Consider the following 23,586-nt stretch of genomic DNA (forward strand, 5'->3'; position numbering starts at 1 on the left):
GGATTTAACCCCGGTTCTCTGAAACATGAGTGAGGTATCTCACTATGGGACACGCCTCCAGTGCCTGTCCCCCAGAAGCTCTATTACATTACGCCAGTCTTGACTGGCAGGCGGAAGTGACGTCCGCTCCCATGGGAGGGACTTCTTCCCAGTATAAAAGCCGACGTCACGTAGGTAATCTTCAGTTTAATAAACACACCTCTTCCTCGCTCCCTGCAAGGAGGGTGATCTGGTGAGGCTTTGCTGCCCTTCTGCAGACATCATGCAGGTCCGTTGCAGTCGGGTTTGGGGAACCGCAGCGACTGGTGTCATCCGTCACCAAGGGCTTTGCAACCGACTGGATGGCATAAGGCCTGCAGTCCAGCTCGTCGTTGTCAGACCCGAGACTGATGGACTCCACTTCAGATTTGGATTCAGCGTTAGCAAGAGTGCTGAAACCTGGAAGTGCGGCCTCGTCTTCCTCTGGGTCTGTCAGTGGCGCGACAGCGTCGAGCTGATCACCCCGACTGGCTCCAGCCAAAGTGGGCTCTCTCTCATCAGTACCAGGAAGCTCCGGTGGCGGGGGATTGGCTACCCCCATCATAGGATCAACCTCCGACAGGCTAGCTTGGCGCGCTAGCCTGCGCCGACGAGACTTAAGGGAGAGCCGTGCACACATGTGCAGGTTCTAGATGGTGGTTTGACTCTGTTCATGGTGAGAATGGTGCAAGTTACACAACTTCGTAAGCTCCGTTAAGGTTGCAGCTAGTTTGGTGACCAGTTGCAGCACTGCTGTTTGGTGACAGACCAGCGTTGAAAAAGACTCAGAACAGTCGAGCACAGTTATTGGGAAGAGCTCAGCGACTGAGTTGTTAGCTCGCTCTTTGAACAGTTAAGCTAGCTCAAGTTACTGTAATGACCGTCTGAGAGGTGCTTCTGGGTGCGAGAAGAGGTGTTAGACTGAAGATCACCTACGTGACGTCGACTTTTATACTGGGAGGAAGTCCCTCCCATGGGAGCGGACGTCACTTCCGTCTGCCAGTCAAGACTGGCGTAATGTAATAAAGCTTCTGGGGGACAGGCGCTGGAGGCGTGTCCCATAGTGAGATACCGAAACGAATGTTGAAAGAGAACCATGAATTCTGCTCTCTACCGGAAAATCATAAGGAAGAAATCTCTACCCAGAAATTTGTAACTTTAAGTTCAAGTGCACTTGGGTTATGCAGCAGCACGATAATAAAAGCACACCAACAAGCATCTTTAACTGGCAGTTAATCCACATTAAATTTAAAATAAAACACATAGGAGTATGTAGCTGTAACAGGACAAAATATGGAAAAAAGAAACTCAGTTTAAGAAGTGTAACATTTCTGCCAGGCCTGGGGTCTGAACTTCTTAGTAGCAATGATAAAAAAAAGATGGTCTCAGTCCTTCCTGGTATATGATTAATACTCACATTGGGCCAGCTTCTCAGACTGCTAATAATGACTGCATCAGAACCGATCTCTTGATTGATCCTCGTAGCTTGAAAAACATCTTTCAGCAAAGCCTCCAAATCTTTCTTTGCTTTCGACAGGTCTTCCACTGTAGATTAACACACAGCAAAGACATGAACAAAGGAAACCAACAACCATTTGAGATGCTGAATAAATCTTTCAGTCTTTTGGTAACAAAAAAGAACAAACAAGTTTATAAAAAACAACGACAAAAACAACAATTCAATTCAATACTGTTCTCGCCCTGAGAGCCTCTCAAACTTACACTGAGCCTGAAACTCAATCTTGTGAAGTTCCAGCTCTCTCTTCTTGCTGCTCAGTTCTTTCTCCAGGTATTCATTCTGCAAGGCAAAGTTAATGTGTTAGGAAGCTCAAAGAAACAAATGAAATTAAATAAATTCAATTAAAGATCATTCAGAAAATATTCATTGTATTTTCCCCTCACTTTAACCTTCTAGAAAAAAAGCCCGGATAAGTGTGTCTCTTATTATTATCAGGTTTTTACCCACATCATCTTCAAAGCAGTGAAGTAGGTCCAAACAATGATCCTAAATCTACCATGTTTTACAGAAGGGATAGCCTATTGCTTGCCTTTGGATGTGGGTCTCTTTAATTTTTTACATTTTATTTTAAAAGGAGACATTGGATTTGTCCTCACAGCTCACACTTGTCAGAATTTGACACCTGCTACAGAAGATGAGGTGGGTGGGGACAGCTCACTGTGGTTTGTTTAATTAAAGAAAACATTGGCAAGGGGTCGTAAAAGGCAACCAAAGACCCTTACTCATTCGGCTCTGAAGGGTTGTTCACGTTTAAGGTTTCAGACAATGTTCTAACTGCATTCGGATGTCAGCAATAGAGGGTGTGTGTGTGTGTGTTTGTGTGTGTGGGGGGGCTTTGCTTTAAACAAGAACTCTACAGTTAAGGCTCTTGCTTTAATCATCAGAACCACTGCATTGTTGTCTTGGACCATCGTACAGGTAATGTTGCAGAAATAACATACAGATGTTCTTTTTGTTTTACATGACTGAAGATATTGTGAGCCAATGTGCTTAAACAGAATCAGGATTTTATTGAAGAGGAACACCTCGTAGTGTTGATCCCTCTTTCATGATCAAAATTATGCGTAGGCCACATGGATTTATTTCAATTTTTAGGCTGTAAAATTATTCAAAAACTGCAGTGAGTTAGTATGAGCTAATAGTACATCAGATCAGTCCCAACTCTTTTTCTTTTAACCATAGGCTGTTTTGATTTGGAGAAAAAAAGTACCTTGCGCCTGATCTCATCATCAGTGTAGATGTATCCTTGTTTGAGCAGTGCCTGTTCTTTTCTGCTGGACCTGGCATCTTCCTCCAGCTGCACACTTGCATGTGGGATTCCTGCAGACACAGCTGATCACCAGTAAAAAGAAAAAAAAGTGTCTTAAGTGTCACAAGCTATTTTAATACCCCTGCACAACATTACATGGCTGCATCTTAATTTTTCCTGTTTTTGCAAGAAATAGTGTTTTATTCAACATGTCAGTCTTATTCCTGAAAAGGCAAATAGGTCAAGGTAACAAAGAAGGGAAAACCAGAACCCATAACCTTTCCACATCAGATCCAGTGCAGGCAGACTCTGATCTGAAAGTTGTTAAATCAAGCAGAACTCAAAACGTCTTCATCATAGCCATAGACTCCGGATTTAGGAATAAAACATTAAAGTAGACTGTACACCATACCTTTCAGATTTTTGATAGCAAAACATTTCAAAGACCAAGTATACTTTCTTTTCCACTTCACAATTATACATGCCTTTGTGTTGTTCTATAACATAAAATCTCAATAAAAATACACTGCAGTTTATGTTGGTAATATGACAGAATGTAAAGGGATATGTGGAGGGGGGCATACACATGTTAATGTGAAAATGGATTAATATTACTTTTTATTTTGTGTATTTTTCCTGCATTTTTATGGGGGTTTTTTTACCGAATTTTATATTACAGGATATTATAGAAACATGTGAATAAAAGTCTATAAAAGTTAAAAAGGATGGATGGATGGATGGATGGGTCAAATAACAAATGTGACAAAAAAGGCCTGCTGAAACCTGCATGTTAACATGCTTTGTACTATTTAAATTTGCCCTTTCACCTCTTTCTTTCACCATGCGCCTGACTTGTTTCTTCATCTCCAGTCGCTCTTCTTCTAGCCGTTCAATCTAGAAAGAAATCAAGCAAAAGTTGAAATGAGGTCAGTTCAGCAGTTATAAAAGCAACAGTCTGATCTTCTTTGATCCCATTTTACCTCTTTGGCTAAAACTTGGTTCTCAGCTTTGTACTGGCGTTGCCTGAGCTCCCTGGCACGCCTATATTCTGTCAGATCCACTTCCTGCTTCAGCTCAAGACCTGCTCGTGACAGGAAAATCCAAAAGCACTCGTATAAATTTCACCGCCTCAGATGAGCCAGTGTTGTCTAAACAGACTGAGAACCGTGGTGTTTTCAAAAACTCTGACCCAGTTTTTCCCGGAACTCCTCATTTTCGTCCATGAGGTCATTGATTCTCAGCTCGAGCTGGTTGATCTCTTTGGTCATGGCCTCTGCCTCACGATCTTTCATTCTAATTTGATTGTTACACTCTTTGATCTCGGCAATGGCTGCTTCCAGGCCATAAGTGCCCTGCCGTACAGAAATAGTTCTATGATTAGTCATACATCAAAAAGCACGTCTTGTCTCACTTTTATTTCCTTGATTTTTGGCTGATATGCTTTTTTGGGGAAGTCAGGGTGCGATTAGCTTTGGTAAAAAAAACAAACGCTATGCTTGTGGACCCAAAAAGCATGTTGATCACACCACAGTCACATAGGCATTTTAAAATCCTTATTCACAGCAAGGATGGATGGTGAATAAGAAGATCACAAGCCTTTACTTCTAGGAAATTAAGCATCGGTTAATTCGATTTGGATAAAACCAAGTCTAGGAAGCTAAAGCCAAAAACAAAAGAAAAAAAGAGTATTTGTATACTTACAGACTCATACTGGCTCAAGCGATTTGAAGCCTCAATGAAAGCTTTGTCTTTTTCCTCAGCGTGAGCTTCTGCCTGTCGGAAAGCTCGGTCTGCTTCCATCGCTCTGATTTCTGCAGCTTTCAGCTTGGACCTCAGCTCCTCCATCCTCCTCTGCTGTGATGTTGAAGGCACACCTTAGACAAGAACATGTTAGAATCACTTCAACTGTAGGTAACCTATATTTAAACAGCCAAACACTATGGTAAACACCCATATTAATCCAGGCTACAGTTTATAGTCAAACGTTTACATAAACTCATGGTGAACATCATTTTAAGAATAATTGTGGCTTTTAATTATTTATTTGAACCTTTCCTTTTTCAGAGCACAAAGATTGTGCAACTTTAATAACTTTTATAAACAACAAATGAGTTTGGATATACTGCATTAAGATGCACTAATCAGGCTTTTATCAGTTTTCTTACAGGTCTCTGACCACCCAATAACAATTGTCTTTCTAAAGACAGGAAGACATAAACTTGTTTTGGTAAATGACATGTAGATGTACCAAACACTGACCAAAACCTGTTAAATATCCCATGGCGTGGGCAACCATATGAGTCTGTGAGCAGAAAAACACAATTTTCCAAACTCCCTACAGTATAGGCCCCGGTGGGCCCACCACCTGCAGGGGGAACTGTGAGGGACCGGTGCAAAGAGGATTGGGTGGCGGACAAAGGTGGAGACTTCAGCGGCCCGATCCCCGGATGCTTAGGCTGGCTCTAGGGACGTGGAATGTGACCTCACTGGGGTTGAAGGAGCCTGAGCTTGTGCGGGAGGTCGAGAGATTTCGACTAGAAATAGTCGGGCTCGCCTCCACGCACAGCGTGGGCTCTGGAACCCATCTCCTTGAGAGGGGTTGGACTCTCTTCTACTCTGGCGTGGCCAACGGGGAGAGGCGGCGGGCTGGTGTGGGTTTGCTTGTTGCCTGGTGGCTCAGCCGTCTCGTGTTGAGGTTTACCCCAGTGGATGAGAGGGTCATATCCCTGCGCCTTCGGGTTGGGGATAGGTCTCTGACAGTCGTCTCGGCCTACGGGCTGAGCGGTAGTGCGGAGTACCCGGCCTTCTTGGTGTCCCTGTCGGGGGTGCTGGATAGTGTCCATCCCGGGGACTCAATTATTCTGCTGGGGGACTTCAACGCCCATGTGGGAAACGGAAACGACAGTGACACCTGGAGAGGCGTGATCGGGAGGAATGGCCTCCCCGATCTGAATCCGAGTGGTGTTTTGTTATTGGACTTCTGTGCTAGTCACGGATTGTCCATAATGAACACCATGTTCAAACATAAGGGTGTCCATCAGTGTACTTGGCACCAGAAGACCCTAGGCAGGAGGTCGATGATCGACTTTGTTGTCGTATCATCAGACCTTCGGCCGCATGTTTTGGACACTCGGGTGAAGAGAGGGGCTGAGCTGTCCACTGATCACCACCTGGTGGTGAGTTGGATCCACTGGAGGAGTAGAAGGCCGGACAGACTTGCCCAAGCGCATAGTGAGGGTCTGCTGGGAACGCCTGGTGGAGCCCTCGGCCTGGGATGTATTCAACTCCCACCTACGGGAGAGCTTTGACCAGATCCCGGGGGATGTTGGAGACATAGAGTCCAAGTGGACCATGTTCTCCGCATCTATTGTCGATGCTGTTGCCCGTAGCTGCGGCCGTAAGGTCTGCGGTGCCTGTCGCGGCGGCAATCCCAGAACCCGGTGGTGGACACCGGCAGTAAGGGATGCTGTCAAGCTGAAGAAGGAGACCTATCGGCTGTGGTTGGCTTGTGGGACTCCTGAGGCGGCTGACGGGTACCGTGAGGCCAAGCGTGCTGCTGCCCGGGCTGTGGCAGAGGCAAAAGCTCGGGCCTGGGAGGAGTTCGGTGAGGCCATGGAGAAGGACTACCGGTTGGCCTCGAAGTGATTCTGGCAAACCGTCCGGCGGCGCCTCAGGAGGGGGAAGCAGTGCTTCGCCAACACTGTTTATAGTGGGGGTGGGAGGCTGCTGACCTCGACTGGGGACATTATTGGGCAGTGGAAGGAGTACATCGAGGATCTCCTCAATCCTGCCATCACGCATTCTGTGGTGGAAACAGAGGCTGGGGACTTGGGGTTGGACTCTTTCATCACCCAGGCTGAAGTCACCGAGGCGGTTCCGGTCCCTGTACGAGGCGGCCCCCTCTAGCCAAGACCCCTTCATAAGAAGGGGGACCGGAGGGTGTGTTCCAACTACAGGGGGATCACACTCCTCAGCCTCCAAGGTAAGGCCTACGCCAGGGTATTGGAGAGGATAGTCTGGCTGATAGTCGAACCTCGACTTCAGGAGGAGCAGTGTGGTTTTCGTCCCGGCCATGGAACACTGGACCAGCTCTATACCCTCTACAGGGTACTCGAGGGTTCATGGGAGTTTGCCCAACTGGTTCACATGTGTTTTGTGGACCTGGAGAAGGCATTCGACTGTGTCCCTCGTGATGCCCTGTGGGGGGTGCTCCAGGAGTATGGAATCGGGGGCCCTTTATTAGGGGCCATCCGGTCCCTGTACGAGCGGAGCAGGAGTTTGGTCCGCATTGCCGGCACTAAGTCGGACCTGTTCCCGCTGCATGTTGGACTCCGGCAGGGCTGCCCTTACTTTTATGGACATGATTTCTAGACGCAGCCAAGGGCTGGAGGGGTTCTGGTTTGGGGACCAGTGGATTTCGTCTCTTCTTTTTGCAGATGACGTGGTCCTGCTGGCCCCCTCTAGCCAAGACCTACAGAATGCACTGTGGCAGTTCGCAGCCGAGTATGAGGCGGCTGGGATGAAGATCAACTCCTCCAAGTCTGAGGCCTTGGTTCTCGACCGGAAAAGGGTGCCTTATCCTCTTCAGGTTGGAGGGGAGTTCCTGCCTCAAGTGGAGGAGTTTAAGTATCTCGTGGTCTTGTTCACGAGTGAGGGAAGAATGGAGCGGGAGATCGACAGACGGATTGATGCGGCTGCCGGTGAAGAGAGAGCTGAGCCGAAAAGCAAAGCTCTCAATTTACCAGTCGGTCTACGTTCCCACCCTCACCTATGGCCATGAACTTTGGGTCATGACCGAAAGAACGAGATCCCGGATACAAGCGGCTGAAATGAGCTTCCTCCGTAGGGTGGCCGGGCACTACCTTAGAGATAGGGTGAGGAGCTCGGCCATCCGGGAGGGGCTCGGAGTAGAGCTGCTGCTCCTCCACATCGAGAGGAGCCAGTTGAGGTGGGTCGAGCATCTATACCGGATGCCTCCTGGACGCCTTCCTCAGGAGGTGTTCCAGGCACGTCCCACCGGGAGGAGGCCCAGGGGACGACCCAGGACACGCTGGAGGGACTATGTCTCTTGGCTGGCCTGGGAACGCCTTGGGAGGTGTCTGGGGAGAGGGACGTCTGGGCGTCTCTGCTGAGTCTGCTGTCCCCGCGACCCGGTCCCGGATAAGCGGAAGACGACGAGGCGAGGCAAGGCCTACAGTATAGGCATCAAATCCTCACACAAAACCAACAAGTCTAACCCTTGGTGCAACGATGAGCTGCAGGCTTCCCTGTCCATCTTAGAAGATGGCAATATTCAGTGGTGCCTTGGAAAAATTACGACACGTGTTTTGGTTACTCGGTTAAGAAGCACATCACACTAACACTCATCTTATGGAGTTTTTACCATTTGGTAATGAAAATTTTATCAGGTTTGTGAGTGATGTTCTCACTTTGTATTGTTGACATTTTTGCAAATAGCTCCAACATATACACCCTGCAAGTACAGGGGCATTAGCATCACCCCTCCCCTTCCTGATATGCTTTTCCCCCCATATTCTACCTTGTCAGCTGTGTTTTGGTTAGGGGTTAGGGTTAGGGGTACAACTTCTTCAGGAAACATCTGGCTTTTTGAACATTTAGAATTCTCTTGGCTAAAGGCAGCCAACTTCTGTGCGTGACAACAATGCCATTCAGAGTAGCAGGGCTAAACCATGGAACCAAACCAGTGGCCTGTACCTTATCCCATTTATCTCTGTCATTTCTGATAAAAACGTTATCGAAAGTTTGTGTGAGTTTATCTGCTCATGTTTAGACCACTAGCTTAAAGAAATCCTCATACTTTTCAACTTTAATTCTTTTATTTTAGGAACATAAAATTCCATAAACACTTTTGTTTATAGCTGAATAACTTAGAGCTTTCTACTAAAAAAACCACCGATACCAAGACAATGGATTAGTCTGTTCAGACACGAATCAACACACCTTTGTCTTTGTTTGTGGACATCTTCAACTCCTCTATGAGTTGTGCGTGCTTTTCCATCTCTCTGGTGTACTGCTCCACCTGCTCGCTCAGCATCTTGATCTGATTGTCCCGTTCTTGGAGAGCCTGTGGAGAATTCACAGACATTTCAAAAATAAAAAGAGTTCACGTGCAGCACTAAACAGACTTGTCACACGCTTCATTATGGGAGCTTTCAGAGTGACAAGCAGCGGCTAAGAACAGAAGACACATGATGGATGGAACTTACACCACAGAGCTCATATATGACCTGGGCCAGAGCAGCGATAGAGAAGGAAAGGAGGACAGGTTGATGAGAAGTTTAAAAAAAAGGTAATGGTGCAGAAAAAATAGGTAAACAGGTCATAAAATGGAAAACGGTATGTGGATGGAACAAACAAACAGGAAACTTCTTCATCAAGGGACACAAATAATGTATTTCACAAACACACACACACACCTTTTGTGTGTGTGTGTGTGTGTGCAGTAAGTATATGAAAGATACTTGTGTATCTTTCGTATACATACTGCACATATCATTACCACCTAATATTACACAGTTACATTTCTTTGTGGGGCTGTACGGTGGCGCAGTTGGTAGCACTGTTGCCTTGCAGCAAGAAGATCCTGGGTTCGATTCCCAACTGGGGGTCTTTCTGCATGGAGTTTGCATGTTCTCCCCGTGCATGCGTGGGTTCTCACCGGGTACTCCGGCTTCCTTCCACAGTCCAAAGACATGCCTGTTAGGTTAATTGGTCTCTCTAAATTGCCCTTAGGTGTATGAATGAGTGTGTGCATGGTTGTTTGTGTGTTGCCCTGCGATGGACTGGCGACCTGTCCAGTGTGTACCCCGCCTCTCGCCCATAGACTGCTGGAGATAGGCACCAGCTCCCCAGTGACCCACTATGGAATAAGCGGTAGAAAATGACTGACTGACTGACATTTCTTTGTGCTGTCACAATGTACTTTTTGGAGTAAATATAACACATGGACCCAGTAAAAAGCTAAAATTAACAGGATAGATCAGATTTTACTTTGAAGAGGGGTTCTTTGAGAAGTACTGAGCAGTAAATATCTCAGCTGCAGTTCATAACCCTCTTAGCTTCTAGAATTGCACAGCAGATGTCCAGCCAACATCACTGTTGCGATATCAAGGCGTGCAACATCGCTTAGGGCTGCTTAGATGCGACATTTGTTCGGCCATCATATTTCAAGAGCCTTGCATTCATACTCTGCATTCAAATTATGTTTTTCCCAGTTGGATGGACTTTCATTGACCTTGACGTCCATACATGATTTAGATTTTTGTGACCAAGATGTTAAAACTCAAACGTTTCAGCCAACATCAAGATGATGGGTTGGAAAAAATACAAGACTTAGGAAGATGTGGGTGAATTGTAACTGATGTCACCATCACAAAAATTCACGTTAATATTGCCAATTGAAATTTATTAGCATCTGCTAGAACGTAAGGCAGTGTAGAAACATTTCAAATCGAATTCAGTCAGTCAGTCATTTTTTACTGCTTATTCCATAGTGGGTCGCGGGGAAGCTGGTGCCTATCTCCAGCAGTCTATGGGCGAGAGGCGGGGTACACCCTGGACAGGTCCCCAGTCCATCGCAGGGCAACACACAAACAACCATACACACACTCATTCATACACCTAAGGGCAATTTAGAGTGACCAATTAACCTAACAGTCATGTTTTTGGACTGTGGGTAGAAGCTGGAGTACCTGGAGAGAACCACCAGACAGCCCTCAAATTCACCTAAGCTATTTTAATGTTTTGGATTTTTACTCTGAAATAACACATTCCATCCTTGCCAACTGTGAAGCGTTATCGTAATAAGAGTGATGGTTGGCGGTCCTTTAGTAAGCAACAGCCTGAGTTGTCTGTCATGTAAGCGAAGGAAAGGTGTAGTGGCCTTCTTTTGGCCAGCTAATAAGCAGTGCGCAGCAACAGAACTCACAACTATTTGCTCTATATGGCCTGAGAAAACTCACTACAACACTTTCTCTGGGATCTCATTCAAATAACTTTAAACAGTGGGGTTGGTATTCTTATACTTCTAAACTTTTACATTTTAAAAGCTTGGTATATATTCCTTTATATTGGTAACCAGCAAATGTCTATAATTTGCAATTAACATTTTTGCCATTGAACTTCTTTAACATTATAGAAGTCACTCTTGGACTCAGTCTGATTAGCGAAGCGCCACCCTCCTTAAAAAACGAATCCGTTTTATACAAAATAAATTCTTAGAGTTATGAACTGCAGAGAACATATTTACTGCTCACAATCTCTCAATAGAGCCCCTCTTCAAAAGAATTATCCATCCCTATAAACGGATAGTTGAGTATTAGTATTCTTCATGGCCGGAAGGTATTGGCAATCTGAGCAAAGAGGAAAAATGAACTCGTTTCGTAAACACCACATCACTTAACATCACTAAAGATGAACAGAGCAATCATTTGATCAGTCGAGCTGATTTTCAGCTCGACTGACTTGACTGGTGACTGAATATATGGAAACTCTGAAGTCAGTTTTTTCCCTTCTTTTTCACACAATGCTAAGTGCGCCCAGTTCCCATAGACAGCACTGTTTGGTGTGGATATTGTTATGACAGGTTAGCTAAAATTAGCTATCTTCAGTATCAGCAAGGTGTGTGAAATGAAGTAAGAGTAAACACGGAGATCTAAAGAATCTTACAGCCTTTGAAAGGAAACTAGGTTTTCAACGACATGTCGGACATGTCCAAGGTTCATTCAGGCTGTGGGAGAGCAAGAGAAAGCAAGACTTGAGACCAGTAAGGCTGAATGGAACCCAGCAGCTCTGTTTTATCATTTTAAGCTTTCAACCTCTGTTGTGGAAGATGCTTGTTGTGGAGTTAAGTTATGGGGCTGCATTCTTCAGGGAATACAGACATATCCTCTATACTCTATTTGTCTTTGTTTAAAAATATTAATATAAACCTTCACTAGGGCAACAGCTCTTACACACAGTGTGACGTCAGGTCTGCTCCTTTACTGGGATAACTGCTCCGTGTTTTTTTAAAGTAGGGGAGCAGCTGTTTTGCTCCATTTTATTTTCCAAAGAAATCTGAAAACTCTTTCGAGTCTCTGTTAATTCTCTTCATGCTTATCTGAACTACCAAGCTAAAAATAAATATTAAAAATAAAAGCGAAATTTAATCCAGTCCTCCTTTACGTCTGAGCTGGTTGAATCCAGTGCACCTGTCCACTGCAGTCTGATTTGGAGATAAAAGTTGCTTCATGTCAACTGATCTCCTTCAGTCTGAATGTTTGCAGCCATTGTGAGTAAAGGTTAAATAAACGGAATCTGGATCATCTGCTTAGGCGTTGTAAGAGTCCTGCATCTCTCTCAATCACCATAAATACAGCAGCAAATGTTTGCAAATGCAAATGCAAGCAGCTCAGACCTGGGGTCAGACTGCAACAGAGACATCTGCAGCAGTGACAAGTGAACACACACAGGTATCTATTACTCAACACTACATGTAGTAATGGCATCTCAGGGACTATTTTCAGGCAAAGCTAGCTGTAAACTCAATATATTTGGGGTTGCAGTGAGGGGCTCCGCATTCCTTTTCTGTTCCGTTTTCTAACACAATCAGGCAGCCATAAAAACCAGTATGACATTTATGAAGTTGTTCCACTTTAAAACTCTTACTATTTCGGCTTTGAAAAGTAAAGGGTAGTTTATTAGTTTGAGTTTATTAAGAAAAAACTTTATATTTTGAGATATGTTTTGCCATTTCTAAGCAGCTCTAATAAAAAGAGGTTTGTTCTAAAGAACCATCTCATACTGAATATATGCCACACTTTTAGAGCACCACAGAAGAAGCAGAGATGTGAGACGTAAACATATACATAAAAAGGTTTGACTCTTTTGAATATTTTGGGACAGACCTGCTGCAGGGCAATTATATTGCTTTTGTCCAAGTCCAGCTGGGCTGAGCGCAGCTTTTCCCTCAGCTCACGGATCATCTGCTGGTACACCAAAACTTCATCGTCCTTCCCAGAGAGCACCCTCTGTGTGAGGAAAACATCTTGTCATGATGTTTGCTCAGGTAAGAACAGAAACTCTGCATATTTTTTGCTCTCAGTCTGGCTATTGATAACTCAGAAGTACAGAAAAAATGACCTTGTTTACAATTAGGCCACCAATTGCTGATATTCCACGTCAATTTTTTTAAATTTTATTTTACTTATTTATTTGTCATCTGTCAAATAAATAATAATTTTTTTTCAAAACTGATACTTCTTTTACATTGTTGTATTATCTTTTGAGAGATATCCGTCTTATTTCTTATCAGAAGCAAACTTCTTAAATGAAAACAATTTAAAATCTAAATCAGCATGAATGATTTTGGCCTTAACTGGATGTTTTTAGGCCTGTATTTATAATCACTCCCCTTGTGCATTAGAGAAAATTCAAAATAAATGAAAGTGTCTGCATCCAGTTTTTTAAATCGTGTGTGGCGCTATAATGTCAGTCTGGGGAATAGAATGGTTCAAATAAAATCTCGAAAAGCCCAAACTGAACAACATTCACGCCCCTGATGAGAGAATGTGAACCTCTGACTACAACTGCATGAGTCAATGCGCTCAACATGTAAGGGTCACTGTCGTGTCAATTTGTCAGGAATATCTGCTCAAAGATTAAAGAAACAAACAGGAGCCCTTACATTATTGCCTACATTTAACTCTCACCTTCCACTCCTCCACTTTGGTGTTGACAGCTGCCATAATTGGGTCGTTCTCTTCGGTCATGCTATGAATTTTGTCTGTCAACTCTCTAACCTGCACATAAGAAAACACATGGAGCCTCGCTTCAGTTTGGTGCACAAAAACATTAGATTATCCACTTAAAAGCAAAAAAGACAGATGTAACACACCATATATTTATTTGATAACATTACTCTGACCTTACAAAGGAATGATAACTGATCCTGCATAACTCATCTCAGCTTGGAAACATATTTCACAAAGCACCCCTTGATTCAGGGTGGGATCAGAACATGGACATACAAAAACAAAACACAGCAGTTTGAGGAGAGCCGGCTTTACTTGAAGCTTCGTGTGATCCCTTTCTTTCCTGAGCTGGTCCATAATTGAGTCAGTCTGCTGCACGACGATCTTCATCTTGTTGTACTCATCTGTCATCTTCTCCATCTCCTTCACAGACTCCTCCAGGCTCCTCTGCAGCTGCTCGTTCTGTGTCTTCAGATGTGTGTTTTCATCCTCTGCTCGCTGTTAGACACAAAAATAATACAATAAACTAGATCAGTGAACGAATACCTCAAACTTTAACCCATGCTGCACATAAAAAGAGCTGACAGCCAGAAAAACGAGTTGCGGAAAACATAATTATTAATTTAAAGAACACCAATGGTATATTTTTGGCTTTGTATATGTTAATTTGTCTCATTTAGCAAATGAGATCTCAATAAACCTGAAGGTCTTCCAAGCACTGGTAAAGCTGGCGGTTGGCCAAGCTGAGCTTCCTCTGAGTCTCTGCGTTCTCGTCTCTGGATGGAAGAGGGTCCTTCTGTTCCAGCTCTCCATGGTAGAACTCCACATCCTGCTGGAGCTGCTCGTTCTGTGATGGCACAGAAAGGGCAGAAATCATTTCGGGAAGGACAGTGCTTGGATACGAGCTAAAGATTTGTTTTTACAAGATCTTTTGAACTTTCACCCTCGCTCTGTCCTGGACCATGTTGGAGTTGGAAATGTTGGCAGCCTTTTGGAAATTTCTTAGTTAAGGGTTTATACTTTCTATGGCAGGCGTTTTAGGCTGAGATTCTCACTGAAAGTCTAATTAAAACCCAAACTGTAAGGTACAACACAAAGTAGTTTTAGGAACTACCTTTTTACATTCGTTTTAATATCATAGTAAACAGCAGCACAAACATCCAGCGGCTGTTACATTAAAGCCGACTCAAAGGAATCCATTTATTATTGGGAACTTTTGAAAAAACAGTGACCCATATCCAGCTCTTGCTGCTGAGAATGGACACAAAAATTATTTAAGTCTAAGAAAAAAGAAAATATCACGAAAAACATGGGAAATTATTTGCAAGGCAAAATGTTTCAGATCTGATAACGTCTCTGTCTCATAGCGGCCTGACTTCACTGGTCTTAATGAATAAATAATTAATGACCGCTCAGGGAAGGAAGCCTAGAAAATAATATTTTGAATTCTCTTCTCATATTTCCTTTTGTCAAAGATCTTAAAGAGGATTTTTTTCAAAGCTTTATAGCTATACAAAACCCAATGATCAGACTTTGACCACGTTGGGTGCATCTTTATTAATAATACATCTGCAGCTTTAGGGCTCAAAGTGGACAATTATTTTGGTAAATTCCAAAAATGGAATAAAATTTTCTATTCTTAAAAGCGATCTACTTTTAACTACAATTCCTAAATTTCTTACCTTCTTCTTAGATTTTTTCAACTTTCCAATGGAAGAGAAACAGACGAAAGAGAGAATAGAACAAACAAAGAACACGTGAAATCAGGCAGAAGTGAAGGGGGGTAAGAACAGATGAGGACAGAGGAGAACAAAATGGAATGATGGGTCCCAGTGGTTGCGTACCTCTCGTTTCAACTTTTTCACCTCGTCCCCAGCCTCCTCCAACCGCACCATTAACTAGGAAAACACAACAAAAAAGAAAATGCACAGAAATATTTCTGTCCTCAAACACAACACAGTTAACTTTTGTCTCATTTCCAGTTGGCTATGACTAATATGAGAATTATTCAGTGAAAGGTATCCAGCAGCTTTAAGCAAACAATGACTAATCTGATTGCCCCGGATTCAGTCTATTAGAGAAGAAATTAGGATCTTCAATACAATGTGTTTTTTCTAAAGATGTTCTCCTTTATTATTGGTATTTATCAAAATGTTATTATTTTATGCAGTTCAATATAAACCACTGGAATATTTTTCAAAAGACCAACCAAACAATCCTCTTTAACTGTGTTTAAATGGAAAAACAACACTGTGTGCAAACTAAACAAGAGGATTATCCAAAGACCTGCAGCCAACAGTTGTATAAAACGTGAAGGTACTGTGGGTGGCAGACTCATACCTCTTCATTGGTGTTCTTTTCCTTGCCCATGTCTTTCTTTAACTGGGTCAATTCCTTCTCCTGTTGCTCCAGCTGAGCCTCGAGCTGCCGAATCTCATCCCTAAGAAACCGGCTGTCTGGCCCAGTGCCAAGCTGCTGAGCCGTATGGATCGGAAACCAGACACAGGAAAAAAAGCCCCCACTTTAGTCTCTCTCACCTTCGTCTGTTTACAGAGCCAATATGTAGCTCAGCTGTGATTGAGGTTCTCAAACAAGGATTAATTTCTTTGCAAAACAAACAGTCGGATTGGAAATTCTCCTAAAGCCAAAAAAATATTAATAAATCAGTTTCAGTCCATTTATAACAAGAACTAAATGCTAAGAGCGTGCATGGAATTAGCGGTAATCTTCTTAGGTGCACTCCTGCAGTGGTCACTACAGCCAATCCCGTCATAGCCAAGATTACGATCAGTGATTGGCTGAAAGATTTGGCTATGTTGACGGAAGTGATGAGGCAGAAAAGGTGATTTCATGTCAGATGTACGACTTAGTGGTCTCCAGTGCAAAAGCATTTATGCCTCTCGAACTGTTCACATTTTGTAAAGTTACAACCACAAAACTCCAATATATTTTACTAAAAAGAGCAATCAATTAATTCCTTATTGTAAATGTAATAAAATGAGATATGGTGAGCTAGAGGCTGACTTTTTTACGGGAATCCCACAAATCATGGGATTCCCATGGGAATCCCGCGGGATGGGAGACAGCATTAGTAAAGATCACGTGATTGGGACAGTACAGGATAAAAAATGAACTGGACCAGACGGGAGCGGGAGCTAAGCAATAAGAGGAAAAATAAACTAGGATCAATTGTCTTTGGAAATGTAAAACTGAGACTTTGTTATAAACTTTAAGAAAAAATAACTTGAATTGATGCCGCCATTGTGTAGTTTTTTTCCAAGAAGCCTATACTATAATGCGAGTCAAACGAACTACACGACCCACAAGCCAACAGTGCTTCTGATCGATGTTTTCCACCTGCGTTTGCTCCCTCCATTCTGAACGCAGGTGGAGAACTGGACGTGGTAAAATTGGATTTGCAACGTAAAGTCAGAAGTAAAGACTTATCTATTAAACTCATAGAGCTGACAGGAAAGTCGCAAATATTATTGAACTTCAGGAGAGTTGAATGCAGCGCTGTTAACACGCAGTCTGCTGCTTGTAAAACGTGTTTAGTCGTAATCAAGTTCACCAGTGATTAAGGGACACTTGTGAGGCAAATTCTGGATTGAATCAGCCCCACATCTCTTCATTCGTCAAACAAAAAGTACCAACATGTGTCAAGTCTCATCTGACCAACAAAACTGCTCGCATGTGCTCTAAAGATTTAAGAGTCTTTGCCACAGTAGAGGGGAAAGGCTTCATCAAAGGAATTTAATAATGTTGTGAAATAGAAAAAAAATTGAATGTACCATTAAATGTACAATTGATTTAATACATCATTAAATATTAAGTGTACCACTAATTACATCATGTCGTCTTTAAAAATATACTTAATTATTCAGTGGCACATTTAATTGCATAATAGTCCATTTCATGATATAATGGCACATTTAATGTTACATTTCTTTCATGTTACATTTACTTCACTTATGGGACATTCCCAACATTTATTTAATTAATGATGATTTTATTGTTTTAATTTTGTCCAGTTTGACCCTCCATTCTTGATGTCGGAATTTGAATCAGGTGTTCTGGAGCAGACACACAGCTAAAACTTGCAGGGAAGGGGTCCGTGAGGACCAGAGCTGTGAACCATTGAGCTACAGTTTCTAAATTGTGAAGGTAATGCCTTTTTGCACTTTTGTTCACCAAGAACATTTCTCTTGCTAGGTGCATTTTTCTTTCGTTTCAACAATTTGAAACATAAAAGCAATGTCATTGTTCAAAGGAAACAATCACTTAATAAATGAGTAAAATACAACTATATACATTTTGTTTATTCAACTAAGATAGGCATGGTCTGTTTCCTTGTTTGATATTTTATTATTTCTTCATTATTATTCTTTTTACTTTAACTGGCCTTTACTACAGCTACAAACAGGGACCTAATTGGTCCTTCAAAGAAATTGCCGAAAGACTAAATGAAGAAAATAAAAATGGGAGTGGCACACGAGTGGGAGTCGTTCTAAATGGGAGGAGGATGGGAGTGGGAGTCAATTTACCAGGAGTGGGATGGGACAGGATTTGTTTTTATGCTGGCCTGGGATTGGAATGGGACAAGACATTTTTCTGTGGGAGCGGGATGGGACAACAGAGAAAATCCACTCCCGTGTCACCCTCTAGTGTGAGCCTACCAAACATGAGATATGATTCAAAGTAAAACAAAGACTTTTGCACATCATGTCTTCCAACAATGACTTCGAACCACTACCACAGCTTTCGGTTCAACCTGTTTCGGCCAATGTGGTGCTTAATATTTGTATGGTAAAATCCATGGGTTGTCATTCTCTGCGCTACCTTTACGAACACGGAGTAGGGTGAAATCGAGCAAATTGGAGGAAGAGTGTCTATAAACATTAGGTTTCAAGTCTTGCCACACATTCTCACTTGGATATATGTTTGAACTTTGACTGGGCCAGTCTAACACATGAACATACTTTGATTTGGCTTCACTCGGTTGTAGCTCTGGCTGTACGCCTAGGGTTGCAGCACTCTCAAGTCTTTTGCAACCTTTAGCATGTTTCCTTTAGGATTACTCTGTATTTTGCTCCATCGATTGCCCCATCAACTCTGACCAGCTTTTCTTGCCCTATGGAAGAAAAACATGCTGCCACCACCATGTTTTACTTTTGAGGTGGTATGTTTAGGGTGTCAGGAAATATTAGTTTTTTGCAACACAAGCAGGGCTAAAAGTTCCATTTTGGTCTCATCTGACCAGAGCACTTCCTTCCACTAGTATGCTGCACCACCTGCACGTCTTTTGGCAAACTTAAAATAAGACTTTTTATGACTTGGTGCCCCTACAATGACTTTCTTCTTGCCACTGTTTTATAAAGTCCAGACTGTACAAATAGTTGTCTTGTCATAAGATTCTCCCTCCTGAGCAGTGGGTCTCTGGAGCTCCCCCAGAGTTACTATTCACCTCTTGGCTGCTTCACTGATTAAAAGTTTTTCTTCATTTTAGGTGGACAGCCATGTCTTGGTGGGTTTGCAGTTTTGCCATAATCTTTCTATTTCAACACAATAGACTGAACCTTCAGACCCACAAATTAACAGTGGGAGAGTCTTGTGACCATAACTCTAGCTTGCATTCTACTAAGTCAATCATACATGGGGTACAATGACAACACAAAAAGCACTGGCAACCAATACGATTGCCAATACATCGCATTTATCTATTTGTATGTGCTGTCTAACTCTCTTTAAACATTTATAGCATAAATATCCTTTACCAATATTATGTTTGATATTTTTTTTAATTGATGAGGAATATATTAGGGCCTCAAACTTGCTGGTTCCGGACCCCAACTTTGTGAACTATTGTTCCATGAGATGTTCAACACATTAAGTATAGTTTTTTCACCTAACCCCACTTTAGACGTCTATCCATTTCTTCTTCATTCCTGACCGTTCTAGTCTGTTCCTTGATCTTCATGAGTTAGTCTACTAATGTTCTCTAACAAACCTCTGTAGCCTTCGCAGGACTGCTGGATTGACGCAGAGATACAACTGTGCACAGGTGGACTCCATTTACAAATCAGGTGACTTCCAAGTGCAATTTGTTGCACAGGATTTTGTTCAGGGATTGGGGGGGCTTGTATAACTGTCCTTTTACTTCACAATTACGTGCTACTTGTGCTCGTTTGCCACATATAACACCAAGAAAATACATTGACCTTTGTGGCTGTAATGTGACAAAATGTGGGAAAGTTAAACAGGCCTGTTTTAGTTTCTAAGTGACTCTAACAAGAGTAAATAGCTGTGGTAACAATGCTAATTTACATTACAGTTTACACACAGTAATAAGTAGGTACACCAACTTCAAGCTCTAAGATGTCCGAATTTAGTGCAAAATAAAAAAGCTCTTCAGAGATTTGGCCTATATTTCCCCACACTGAGGAGGGCTGATAAAGTCACACAGGAAACAATGAGTTACTGCTGGCAACCAAATCGAAGGGTGGATTTATTTTCTCACACGGGAAAAATTAAACGCAGTAAGGACCTGTTCCCTCCACAACCTCAACAAATAAATATACTTAAATTGTTAACATGTTCTGTCTTAAAACCATAGAATTAATGAGGGCAAACTTTTTTTTTACCATCACTGTAAAGACCTGAAATGAATACCTGCTCAAAAAAATGTACCTTGTGCTCCTGTTCCAGCTTGGACACCTTTGCTCGAAGTTCATTTTCTAGAGAACAAATGGATTTAAAAAACTTTAAACATGTGGTTTTCATACAAAATCTTTCTATTAAATGGAATCCCACCTCACCTGTTTTGACATGTTGTATGCAAATGTCATCGATGAAGCTTTCATGAAGTTTAACCTCCCGTTCTTTAATCTAACAGGTGCAGAAAGAGATGAGGCCAAGGGGCTTAAACCAACAGACATACAGTATTTCATGTCTGTGGAATATCAGAGGCAAGCACCATTCACCCTGACAAGCATCACTAGCAGTGCTCTAGACTATATATGAAATTGTCTTCCTTTTTAAAATAAATCACACCTGTGGGATAGTGAGCAGATGTGCACAGGAGAAAACACAATATAAAAACAACAAAACCTAATACCTTTAACAGGGCCTGACCCACTCGAAGGACTCCAATAATGTTCTCTGCAGCTTTATCCTTCACCTCCCATTCTTCAGTCTGCATGGAAAACATGGATTTAGATGGAAAAAAATGTTCAACAATGCAGTCATTTCAGCTAATAAAAACAGTGATGGAGTACCTAAAGCAGCACAAAATGGATATTTTATCTATATATAAGATTGCATGCACATATTTTTCTTAAACTGACCAAAGCTCAGTAACAAAGCTCAGATTTCTGTAGCTGAGAAGGCATTAATAATCCAAACTCTTCAGTAAGAAGCAATGAAACTCTGTATAATAATAAAAGATAAACAATAAGTTTAATTTTTTATATAATAAAAGGAAGATAGCTTCATTTTTAGTGTACGTTTGGCAAGTATATTTTAATCTGCATCAGGTGTGGGCATCAGTGACAGTGAAAATCCATCAAACTGAGCAAATATATAATTGACATGCAGAGTTTGAAAGTAACATCAAAGCAGTTCTTCGGAATCACTCTGTTTTAATACATTAATAATGTGATGATGATTTGATTGGCTGTGCAGTTCCAACTATGACCACTGCAGACCAAAAACAGCCCACAACAGCTGTGGTTTTGGTCCTCTTGTCATCTTATTTTGGCTTTTATGCTAAATTTGTTACACTTGCCTATTTTTTTGCTTTGTGTCACTTTGTAACACAAAGCGTGGGGGAAAAAAAGTTAATTTACTGCCTAATTTATCCCACCCAACAGGTTCCATGGTGAAGCGATAAAGGGTGTCACTTCCCCTGTCAGTTGTCATAATGTTATGCCTGGTCTATGCATATATTCAATTCAGCCAGGGCTCATGTGAAAAAAAATTATTTTTCCCTTGTTAAACATGAGTTCACTGTTATTAACTACAATTTTTGGATAGCCGAGTTCAACTTCACCAGCCTGATGACTGTCAGATGTGTTAAATCAATATACTGCATCATGTCCATAAAACCTATCTGACAACACGAAGTAGGGTAAGCGATCTCAACGGATCACAAGATATCTTGCCCCAAACTAAAGAAAGCCAAGAACAGATGAGAAACAAAGTTGCTATACTCCATTGGGTCTGAAAAGAGTCTTAAAGCCATTTCTAAGGCTTTGGAGCTCCAGAAAAAACCCCAGTGAGAACCATTATCCATAAATGAAGAAAAACATAGGGTAGTGGTGAACCACCCCGGGCGCAGGCGTACCAAAATTACTACAAAAACTCAACAAATCATTCAGGAGATCACAAAAAAAAAACAAGGACATCTAAATCACTGCAAGCATGACTTGTCTGATTGAAGGTCAGTGCTCACAATACAAGAAAGCGTGTGGGCAAACATGGAGTCCATGAGAGAGTTCCAAGGTAAAAAACAATGTTGACTACAAAGACCTTTAACTATTGCCAAAAAACATCTGTATGAACCCTGAAACTTCTGAAAAAATATTCTGCAGATTAAAGAGACAAAAGTGGAACTTCTGGAAGGTGTGCAGTTTATTCTCTTGGGTGTAAAACTAGCACATGTCAGAAAAAGAACATTATACTGACATGTATGGTGGTGGCAGTGTGATAGCCAGGGACTGCTTTGCTGCTTCAGGACCCCAATGTCTGGCCATTATAGATGGAAGCATGGATTCTGTTCTCTGCCATAAAATCCTGAAGAATATCCAGCCATCAGTTTGTGACCTTCAGCTCAAGCACACATTGGTTATGTAGCAGGATGGTGATCCAAAGCACAGCTACAAGTCAAATCAAGCAAGAGGTTTCCCAAGCAGCAGCCAAGATGATGGCTCGTGGGCCAACAACCTTATCTATAAAAAATGCAAAAAGTAATTACATATCTGTGAAGAAGCTTCCATGGAAACGGGTTGTGGGGTCAATAATATTTGGTGGTCTGAAACATTTAAGTCCGACAAAAGGGCAAAAACGAAACATTTCTGCAAGGAGGTGGGACACTTTTTCAGAGCTTTCTGATTCTTCAAACATGCATTTTAAAATCCAGAAAACAGAAGACACCGAACAGCGATCAATGATGTCAATAGAATGTAAAATGTGAACCATTAACAATTACCGCTACAAAAATGCGGAAGACTTCATCCAGTTCGTCTTTTTCACCGTCATCAAGGGTCTCTGGGTCGATATTTGACACTTTATCCCATATGCGACCGGACGGCGGCATTTTGAACAAGGAATGTTTTTAAAGATTCAGTTAATTAATCTAGTTGATAAGCTTAATGCGACTGAGAGGCAACGGCCAATTATTTCTGACATCATCCATTTAATTATACCGTAAATAATATATTATTACAGTTTTCACTCGCGTTATTTGGAGGAACAAAAACAACTCCACTCAATTGTTATGAACGAAAGGTCCAGAATCTATATTTCGAAACCTTGATTTAAAGATCATGTTAGACTTGGTGGAAGCAACCTGAGGTAAACAGGAAAGGCAGAATAACAGCTAACATCCATCCTGGAATGTCCATGTTGTGAAGCTCTGGCTGCTGCTAGGTTACGGCTCACACCACAAGAGCTAAGCGGAAATAAAACAAACTGAGCTGTCGGGAAAAAGAGTAAACCTAACCGGGTGGATAACGCGAGTTTAGCGTTAAAACAAAGCAGCATCTCATTCTAAGGTGGTTCCGGTCGCGACAACGCTTCAGAACTTCAAACAAGTCGCGGACTCTTTTATTCCTAGCTTGGCTAATGTTTAACTTGCGCGCTCACCTCCGCACCGGAAGAGATAGCAGCGGTGCGTTTAAGCTAGTTGGTACAAATGACATTCCGTGTAACTCCAAATCTCCTGCACCGTCCTGAGTTCTTCTCATAAACTTTACTGAAGCTCCCGTCTCTGTTTTTGCATGTCCTCGGTAAGGCAGAACTAAACGATTACACTTCCACCACATGCAGTC

The 23,586-nt window shown here is 42.2% G+C and overlaps 2 protein-coding genes across 7 annotated transcripts in view; one reads left to right on the forward strand and one right to left on the reverse strand.

Annotated features, from left to right (window-relative positions):
• Positions 1-23,004, reverse strand: part of cep290 (centrosomal protein 290) — an 80,502-nt gene extending 57,498 nt beyond the window's left edge. For 2 of the 6 annotated variants that reach the window (XM_047393034.1, XM_047393004.1), the window contains exons 1-20: positions 22,746-23,004; positions 20,655-20,732; positions 20,356-20,425; positions 20,228-20,274; positions 15,881-16,015; positions 15,385-15,438; positions 15,223-15,243; positions 14,241-14,387; positions 13,856-14,038; positions 13,499-13,588; positions 12,695-12,817; positions 9,014-9,034; positions 8,748-8,871; positions 4,488-4,660; positions 3,976-4,138; positions 3,767-3,867; positions 3,614-3,680; positions 2,748-2,869; positions 1,741-1,816; positions 1,436-1,563 (exon numbers count right to left, since the gene is read on the reverse strand). In XM_047393034.1, the coding sequence (XP_047248990.1) occupies positions 1,436-1,563; positions 1,741-1,816; positions 2,748-2,869; positions 3,614-3,680; positions 3,767-3,867; positions 3,976-4,138; positions 4,488-4,660; positions 8,748-8,871; positions 9,014-9,034; positions 12,695-12,817; positions 13,499-13,588; positions 13,856-14,038; positions 14,241-14,387; positions 15,223-15,243; positions 15,385-15,438; positions 15,881-16,015; positions 20,228-20,274; positions 20,356-20,425; positions 20,655-20,732; positions 22,746-22,853 (2,031 nt within the window). In that variant the 5' untranslated portion in view covers positions 22,854-23,004. The remainder of the gene's footprint in view (positions 1-1,435; positions 1,564-1,740; positions 1,817-2,747; positions 2,870-3,613; positions 3,681-3,766; positions 3,868-3,975; positions 4,139-4,487; positions 4,661-8,747; positions 8,872-9,013; positions 9,035-12,694; positions 12,818-13,498; positions 13,589-13,855; positions 14,039-14,240; positions 14,388-15,222; positions 15,244-15,384; positions 15,439-15,880; positions 16,016-20,227; positions 20,275-20,355; positions 20,426-20,654; positions 20,733-22,745) is intronic. The other 4 variants (XM_047393044.1, XM_047393020.1, XM_047393011.1 and 1 more) reach the window with 3 other exon arrangements.
• A 195-nt stretch (positions 23,005-23,199) lies between these two features.
• The window catches only part of tmtc3 (transmembrane O-mannosyltransferase targeting cadherins 3), a 48,765-nt gene continuing 48,378 nt past the window's right edge, over positions 23,200-23,586 (forward strand). Inside the window, exon 1 of the mRNA XM_047393058.1 lies at positions 23,200-23,544. The gene's annotated coding sequence lies outside the window, so the exon portion shown is untranslated. The remainder of the gene's footprint in view (positions 23,545-23,586) is intronic.

This window comes from Girardinichthys multiradiatus, chromosome 2 (genome assembly GCF_021462225.1).
Source record: "Girardinichthys multiradiatus isolate DD_20200921_A chromosome 2, DD_fGirMul_XY1, whole genome shotgun sequence".
NCBI classification, from domain to species: domain Eukaryota; kingdom Metazoa; phylum Chordata; class Actinopteri; order Cyprinodontiformes; family Goodeidae; genus Girardinichthys; species Girardinichthys multiradiatus.